General features: G+C 33.9%; 2 protein-coding genes and 1 non-coding gene across 8 annotated transcripts; 1 reads left to right on the plus strand and 2 right to left on the minus strand.

Annotated features, from left to right (window-relative positions):
* On the minus strand, positions 1-5,089 carry LOC116340554 (multidrug resistance-associated protein 4-like; the record flags this gene model as incomplete). Its single annotated transcript, XM_031767105.1, has 15 exons — positions 5,061-5,089; positions 4,698-4,899; positions 4,465-4,632; positions 4,212-4,371; positions 3,898-4,117; positions 2,867-3,836; positions 2,597-2,801; positions 2,376-2,535; positions 2,072-2,294; positions 1,516-2,000; positions 1,222-1,452; positions 1,015-1,095; positions 548-950; positions 266-493; positions 1-202 (listed from the first exon to the last, which is right to left on the minus strand). Coding segments are annotated over exons 2-15 (3,921 nt in total), but the record flags the coding sequence as incomplete, so codon positions are not given.
* A 556-nt stretch (positions 5,090-5,645) lies between these two features.
* On the minus strand, positions 5,646-7,983 carry LOC116341027 (facilitated trehalose transporter Tret1-like). 6 transcript variants are annotated; one of them, XM_031767873.1, is made up of 6 exons: positions 7,827-7,983; positions 7,397-7,553; positions 7,222-7,334; positions 6,489-6,633; positions 6,009-6,424; positions 5,646-5,949 (listed from the first exon to the last, which is right to left on the minus strand). In XM_031767873.1, exons 2-6 carry the CDS (start codon positions 7,467-7,469, stop codon positions 5,665-5,667), a joined length of 1,032 nt encoding a protein of 343 aa, XP_031623733.1. In that variant the 5' UTR covers positions 7,470-7,553; positions 7,827-7,983; the 3' UTR covers positions 5,646-5,664. The 6 variants fall into 6 exon arrangements, with proteins under 6 accessions (XP_031623733.1, XP_031623732.1, XP_031623731.1 ...); XM_031767872.1 differs by having other exon boundaries at positions 7,397-7,732; XM_031767871.1 differs by having other exon boundaries at positions 7,397-7,755.
* Positions 7,984-8,141: 158 nt separating this feature from the next.
* Trnac-gca lies at positions 8,142-8,213 on the plus strand. The gene has a single exon. It is a non-coding gene; the product is annotated as a tRNA-Cys (tRNA).
* Positions 8,214-8,568: the final 355 nt, after the last annotated feature.

Raw genomic sequence — 8,568 nt, forward strand, 5'->3', positions numbered from 1 at the left:
TCCAAGTGCTTCAACCATATTTCGGAATACTCCCAATTTATTTTGCATCAGTAAGTACGGCGCATCAAACTCAATCCCAATACCAGCATCTATAACTAATACACGATCTGAATCAATAACGGTATTCATTCGATGAGCTACTGTTATAACGGTTGAGTCGGCACATTTTTCTCGTATTGTCTTTTGAATCACTTCGTCCATTCTATGAAGACGGATTGATTATAAAATATTTAAAAACGAAAATAAAGTATGAAAGGTATATTACCGTAGGTCAACATTTGCTGTTGCTTCGTCAAGAATAATTATCCGATTTTTTCTTAAGATTGCACGAGCCAAACAAAGAACTTGTCGTTGTCCAACACTGAAATTCTTTCCTTGTGCCAGAACCGCCATTTCCAATCCATTATTTTTCGACACGAATTCTTTAAGTTCTACATTTTCGAGTGTATTCCAAATGTCATCGTCTGAATATTCATCGAATGGATCCAAATTCCTTCAATAAGAGAATATTACATTCAACTGCAGAAAGTTCTTTTATTGAATTTACCTTCGCAAAGTGCCTGAAAAAAGAGTTGGTTCTTGGGGTATAATGGATATTCTTGATCGCAATACATTCAGATCGATCGAAGATGTGTTGATGTCATCTATGAATATATCGCCATCGATAATCGCCAATCGAAAAATCGAACTGATCAACGATGATTTTCCAGCTCCTGTTCTGCCAACGACACTGACTTTCTCTTTGGGTTTCACAGAGAATGACAATCCACGTAAAACTGGTTTATCATTGGTCGAGTATCGATATGAAACATTTTTGAATTCAATCTTCCCTTGTGATGGCCAATCTGGTGATATTTCTTCTTTCACCAGCTTTGGCTGTGCTTCTGGCTCTAATTTGCTGTATTCCAATACCCGCTCCACAGACGTCAGTTGATTCGTAACCTCGGAACCTATTTTTAAAAAATAAAATGGAAAAGTTAGACAGACTATCGATTTGAAATACAATGCACTTTCTTTTTATTACTGCATACTGTAATAAGTTCGATAAAAAAAGAGCCTGTGATAATGCCAAACCCGCTCGGTCGCCAGTAACTCCTGTAAATAAAATGTTCTCTAAATAAATTGTTCAAACAATGTTCGGCGAAAAATTAGTAAATTTGAACACCCCAATTGTACACCAATGAAATAAAAGAATTATTGCTCTTCTTGGTCTACACAAACCTTCATTCACAACCAGGAATACAAAAAGGATAACTCCAATAAAAACGTATACCATCATATCCAACGATAATCCAAATGCGTGCGATATACCAAAAAACATATGCCAGACGCCAGTATTTAAGTTTTGATGTCTTTCGAATTCATCACGCAAAATCTCTTCGGCTTCAAATGCTCTTACTATTGACAGCCCCTCCAACGTCGCCGAAATGTGCGTGAATACAGGGGATTTTGCTGAAAACAACAGTTAAATTGTTTTGAAACCGACGTATAAAATGATACTTGCATACTTCTTACTTATTCCTTCCAATCGCATGATATTCGTAGAACATTTCAAATAAACTCTTCGAATCAAAATAAACGACACCATCAAAAGAAGAATGACAATGGAAAGCTTAAAATCTGTGAAAATGATAACAAATATGTAACCAGCTACATTACAAATACAATGAGCTGCTTCCAACAGAGTTCTTGGTAGTATTTCATCGGCGCTGCCCATATCTTTTGTAAATTTGTTCATAATGCGACCCACAGGATTCTCATTGAAAAATTGCATTTTTGTCGAAATTAGTGCGTGAAACATTGAATCGTGTAAACTCTGTGATGCTTTTGTACAAGCCACAGAGAAGAAAATTGACCGAATAAAACCTGCCAACACCAATGAGATCATAATTCCACTATAGATATATATGTATGTTTTGGTAGACCATACATTTTTCCCATCATCATCCGAAGCTTCTTTAAAAGTCAATTGATGAGCTCGACTCTCTTCGTTTCGGATCCTAAATAAAATTTAATATTTCAATGTAACTTTTTTTAAATAATTAAAAACACATTTATATATATAATTTACCACAATGACACCCATATATCGGCTGAGCTAGCAAAAATTTGAGTGATTACAAATAATGCACCTAGAAGTAGTGAAGCGCATGGAATATTTGACGATTTTAAATAACGAAAAAAAATAGATCCTTCGTTTTTCTTTTCAGGCAACGTTTCAAGTTCGGAAGCCATTTTTCCATCTTTACAACTTGGTTTTGCTTTCTGTAATGCTGTACCCTCTTCTTTCTGTTCTTTAATATCAATTATTCACGTTGAAAAAGTCGTTAAAACTGTGATTACTGCTGTGTCAAACAATCGCAAATTATGCTTACTTTCTTGTGGTGATACTGATTCTATGCGTTTAAGCTGTGCTGAATTTTCATTTTGATTGTTATCAGCAATATGATCGTTTTCATTCTGGCTGCATAGACTGGAAAATTCCACTCCAGTCTCCATTATCGTATGATATGTTCCTTGTGATTGAATCCTTCCCTAAAAATAAAAGGAAATGTTTCTAATACACGTCTGTGTCCAATGGCCACCTGGTCATTACATCTTTCAAAACAACAATCCAGTCTGCTTCCTTCATGAAATGCAATTGATGTGTGATCAATACTCGTGTAGCCCTTTGTCTCGCTAAGTATCCATTTCGACCTATAATTTTGTTGAATAAATGTGACTGCACATGTGGATCCACAGCACTCAGTGGATCGTCGATTAAGTATATATCCGCTTTTCGGTACATTGCCCGAGCCAAACTGAAAAATCGAAGTCGATTCGCTTAAAATTACATTGAAAAAATAAATATGAGTTTTTCTTTTACTTAATTCTAGCTTTTTGACCACCCGAGAGACCGGCTCCATTTTCGCCAATCACCATCATGTCACCGTCGCTGAACTGACTAAAATCTTTGTTTAGATCCGTACATTTTGTAACTTCATCGTATCGCGCGTGATCCATCGGCTGACCAAATGTAATATTTTGACGAATGGTCGATGTAAACGTCCAATTAACTTGGCTTGAAAATGACATCGTACCATTGATTCCGATTGCACCTTGAATAAGTGGTAATTCCCTTAATAACACTTGCATAAGCGTTGATTTGCCACTGCCAACCGATCCGATGATAAATACCAATTTCCCTTTTGGCACTTCTAGATTAACGTCTTGCAAATGAAATGGTTGGCATTTATTTGCATTTAATTCGATGTCACTTTTGTATTTGTCAATTTTTAATGATGTACTTTGATTTTTAGCCGATTTCCATTCGGCCGAAACATTTTTCATCAAAATAGCCAGATTTCGGGATGCCAATTCATCTGAACTTATGTCTTGTGATTCATTCTTAGATTCATCATTTTCTTCATATTGAAGAAAATTTTGTAAACGGTTAAATGAAACGTATACTTCACTGAACTCAGATATGGCCCGAATAAAAATTCCACACATTGTGAACGAAATTAAATTAAGCAAATATGCAGTGACAAACATTTTTGGAATTGTCATTTTCTCCTTGTCATATATCCAAATAAACGATAGCACTGTACAGAAAAGCACAACTCGACTTGCAAAGAGGTACGTTACCATTTGAAATGCTTGAATATTGAGACTTTTTAAAATCATTTTTAGTTCAAGACGTCGAGCAGCTGCTATCAATCCTTCAAATGGCCGCTCCCATCCAAACATTTTGATGACTTGAACACCACATACAATTTCATCCATAAATCGAACACGCTCATCCGTTCGCAAAGCAGTTTCAAATCGAATCTTTGTTAACAATTTACCAGCATAGCCTGCGGATGATGTTTATTGTAAATTAGAGGGAAATAGATAGCTTGCATATCCAGAAATTACTTTGCATGGATGCAAATAGGAAAATGATCACCATTCCAATGATGGCAGCCCATCCGATTTCCGCCCATAAAATATATGCAGCTAAAATTGATACTAAAGGCGATATCCACAGCGGATGCAAGAGGCTAACACTATTACATCGCTGAACATCGTTTGACAATAGGTTTACAAGTTTTGCAGAGGCAGTGTTGGTCAAGGCTCTTTGTGATAGCCGAAGTATCTGTGACATTTTTCGATTTTTTTAAATTAATTCTATTCTTTTGTGATTCTCTCCCAGGTATAAGTAGAACATAATAGCAAATACATGAACACACCTTTCGATAAATGATACTGGAGAGGCTTATACGAAGTTTCATACTGCAACAGGCACCTTTAAAGAAGTTATGAAGCAAAGCAATGCCATAAACAATAGTGAATACGAAAAGTACAGCACCGTATATAAATGCGTCATCTCGAGACACATCGGAATTTTCGCTTTAAATAATCACAAATAAATTGTTTATTTTATAAGGTTTGTACATAGAAATCATCTGAAACGAATGAAGGGTATGATAAAAGCATACAAACCGAAAGTATAATAAAAGTTTTTCTAATATGAATGCCATTGATATACGATAAATGCCATCAGTAAAAATACAAAAAATTCCCAAAATAAATACGTCAATCCAAAAAGTTTTAAATAAAGCACGTAATAATGATGGGTGTGCATTTTTCATTCGCTCAAATTTCCAATTTCTATAGTAAGGGAAATATCCGATGATTATTTTAGACGTATTTTTTTAAAAATACAACAACCGTACCTTTCTAGTCGATCTCCCAATTTATCAGAAAGGTCTTCTTCAAGGGGTTCAAATGCATCACTTGGATGTAATACATTACTGTAGCTGGTTTTAAAAATCGGGATTGTCCATCCAAAAAATAACACCGATATGAAATTTGCACCGTATCGTGGATTTTTCAAAAGTTTTCTGCTAGTGGATTCCATCAGTTCAAACAATAAATCTATTGAATATCAAAAATAAACCAAAAATCATCGAAGTTTCATCACAATTAAACACAATTTAAATAAATTGACTTATATTTTGCTTTTTAATGATTTTATTATTGGAATGTTTTAAAAAAAGCAAATTTAGTTGATAGAAAATAAAAATAAAACAATAAACTCGTTGCTGCTGATGCTAAAATTACTATGATACAGTAAATGATGCCCGCAACTGATTATTAAGCTGAAAACACACAGAAAGGTGATGCACAAAATATACGAAAGTTATATACAAACTTTAACATATCGAACAGGTTTAAAGATAATACAATAAAATACCAATAGAAGAAATACGACTAATTCTATCTCATCATCTCATAAAGGTGAGCAAAAAAAGTAAAAAAACATGTTTGTGTAAAAGCAAAATCGCCGAGTTGCTTGGAATAAAAGTTGTAAAATTCGAAACTGCGCGAACAAATGTTTTTAGATAGTGTTTATAAGAAAAGTCACGAAATCGAAATGCACATGCGTTACTTCTAACGTTATGTATTAGAATTATCTGATAAATTATGCCGAACGAAATATTTATTGATGAAAACGTTATCAGGCGTTAATAGTAAACGAAAATGTGCCAAATGACATTCGAACTATTTTTATATTGGTTCATTCTATTTCAGTAAGGGAAATATGTAATATGTAGTATTTTTTATTTTTTCCAGTAGAAAATAGTTCGCCTGAAATCACATAGCATTTAAAAAACATTATATTGCCTTGTTGAATCAATTTTATTTTCGGTTCAATACTAAAGGTATTCTACTAGAATGTGTATTGAATGTATTGTAATTATTTCTCGCATGGCTTTCTTTTATACAAACGCAATCAAGTGATTTTCCATTGGTGTCTTCCAGAAAAAAATGAACAAAAAACGCCCCCACAATGCTACCAATTCCATAAATTATCAAGCATCCATATAAGCTCAGCATATCCAAAAGAATCGGAAAGAATTTCACAGATATAAACGCAGCAATACTAGATGAGAAAGCGATTATCGACATACCAACTGTTCGAATCTATAAAAGAATATTCATACTTTATACATCAATTCATTAAAAACTTCATTTATGCAAACTTTTAACGGAAGATTCTCGACGCTGCATACTATAGCTAATGGCATAGTTCCGGCAGAGCTAATAAAAACAACAAAAGATAAACTAGCCACTGGCATCCATTGATATGCTTGTAGGTCATAGTCATGTAAATAGAGATAATGATATTGTGCTGTTCCAAGTAAACCAATCGCCGAACCCGTTAACGAGATAATATTTAAGACTTTACGACCCAGGCGATCGGCTAAATAAGTTGTAGATAGGGAACCGAAAAAGAGTGCAATTGCCAGAATAATTGATGAGACGAATGGATCCACAGCGGTTCCAGCATTTTGAAAAATAATCACCGCATAAGTAGTAATTGTACTATTTGCTGAAAATTGTGCAAATATATGCAAGGCTACACCAATACTAAGTCCTTTAATCGCACTGTTGGTAACTAAAATTGAATTTTATCATTTTAAATATTTTTGTTATTAAAAAACGTACGAAAATCTACTTACAAAAATCCGATATTTGACATTTTTCGCCTGCTTTGTGTTCATATGCAATTGATTTGAAGCGTTCGCACTCTTTATACAAAGCATAATGCTCTTCGTCACTCAAACCTCGGTAGCCTTTATAATATTTAATGGCATCTTCTGCGCTCTAAAAAAATCATTCATACGAATTTTATTTTTTTTCTCACAAAATAATACTTTACTGTTATGTAATCTTTGAGAAGATAATATTGTGGGGTATTCGGCAGCATCGAAAAAATAATCGCAAAAGCAATCGGTATTGTTATACAAATGTAGGGTATACTGTAGTAATCGACGAAGGCACCAAGTAGATAAGCAAATTTATACTCCAATATTTTTAAAAAAGAGCGAAACACTTGCGAGACCGCCTCGAATGCTGCAACAATGTTATATATGTAATTATAATATAGTATTTGGCGTTTTCATATCGTTATTAGTATTTTTTTTCTTTCGATTTTCTGTACTTGTCATTCGCTATTTCCGAAACATATAAAATGATCGCTGAATGCATTACACCTCCAGCCCATCCACCGATAAATCTTGCCGAAAGAATATAATAATAACTGTCTCCGAATAAAATAAGCAACCAGAATGCGATCGCTGGAATGGCCGTTAAAAGTACAGCACGTTTACAGCCCATCAAAATGATTAGGTAACCAAATGATATGGAGCCACTGAGAGCACCAATATAAATGATGGAACCAATCCAAGATACCTGTTCTCTTGTTAATGCACCAGATTGTAAATGTGTCGAACCTGATGTTAATTTCGAAAGAGCAGGGCTAGCCCAACCGAAAATGCATCCTTGACTAAGCATGATTAAGTTTGCTGTTGATAAAAGTCACAAATAAATATTTAACATATCACCATACTATAAATGCAAAACCCACCTGCAAAAGTGCCAAATAATTGATTTTCAATGTTTTTCCATTGAAATGTTTGTGGAGATATTTGTGACATCATTGCAGCTTACTTCGATACGCCTTCTAACTTGTTCACGTTCAGTTGATCATTTACTTTGTATAATCTTAATCAAACACAAATTATCTGCTAAGAAAATGAACTTTAAAAAGTGTGCGATTAATTGTGACATCGTAACCAAATCGCACGTGTTACGCTTTCCCATAGATAGAAGATTAAAAAAAAGAACAGAGAAATCGATTGCGAGAAAGAGTAAAAATAATGTTCCGGATTCTTATCAGCCTGCTGAAAAATGTTATTCTTTTCTACAATTTAAATAGAACAAGGTCTTTTTATATGGAATTTTTTTTTAATGAAAAAAAGCCATCGAACAATTTCTTTTCAGTTCGCTCAACTCACATCATCACTTATACAAACTTGGTATGGTTCATTCTTTAAAAAAACTTATTTGAACAAAATATTTAAAATGGAAGAAAAAACTGACATTGCTTAACTCATGAAGAAGATTCAGTCTTTCAGTCACTGATAAATTGCTATAACAATCCGAATAACAATAAAATAGTAGTTCACGACAACAGCGTACATTTTTAACGTGAAAGTATTTGTTTGATACGTCTGCTTTAAATAAAAAAGTCCCACGCGTACATGTTTGTTTTTTGTTCGTTTTTAAGTCAGTGATTGTTTCGGACTCTGTGAATAATTGTTACAATATGCGGAGATATAGCTCAGTGGTAGAGCGTTCGACTGCAGATCGAAGGGTCTCCGGTTCAAATCCGGATGTCTCCTATATTTTTTTTTATTTTCAATCAGTTCGTTTCCATCCATCTGGGTTATCTCGTATACGTTTATTATTTAATTTTCAATCAAACTTTTCTTTTCAAGATTCTCCGATTTAGATATAATTTATAATATATATTGAAGCTGCGTCAGTCTTTGTTTATTCCTTAAAAACAATTCCGTAAAATTTAACGCTCAATCGATATTTATATTTTCGAAACTCTTCTACTCGTATTGATCAATTACGTACATGAGATCAATTTGCTACTTACCATCAGTCAGTGCGACACTCACTGCAATGTCCATCAAAACATTGATATGAACAAAACAGTCATTTTAAAATACTCATAAAAGTACCACTTCA

Source organism: Contarinia nasturtii, unplaced genomic scaffold, assembly GCF_009176525.2.
Source record: "Contarinia nasturtii isolate CC-2019 unplaced genomic scaffold, AAFC_CNas_1.1 Cnas_scaffold_695, whole genome shotgun sequence".
Taxonomy (NCBI): Eukaryota; Metazoa; Arthropoda; class Insecta; order Diptera; family Cecidomyiidae; genus Contarinia; species Contarinia nasturtii.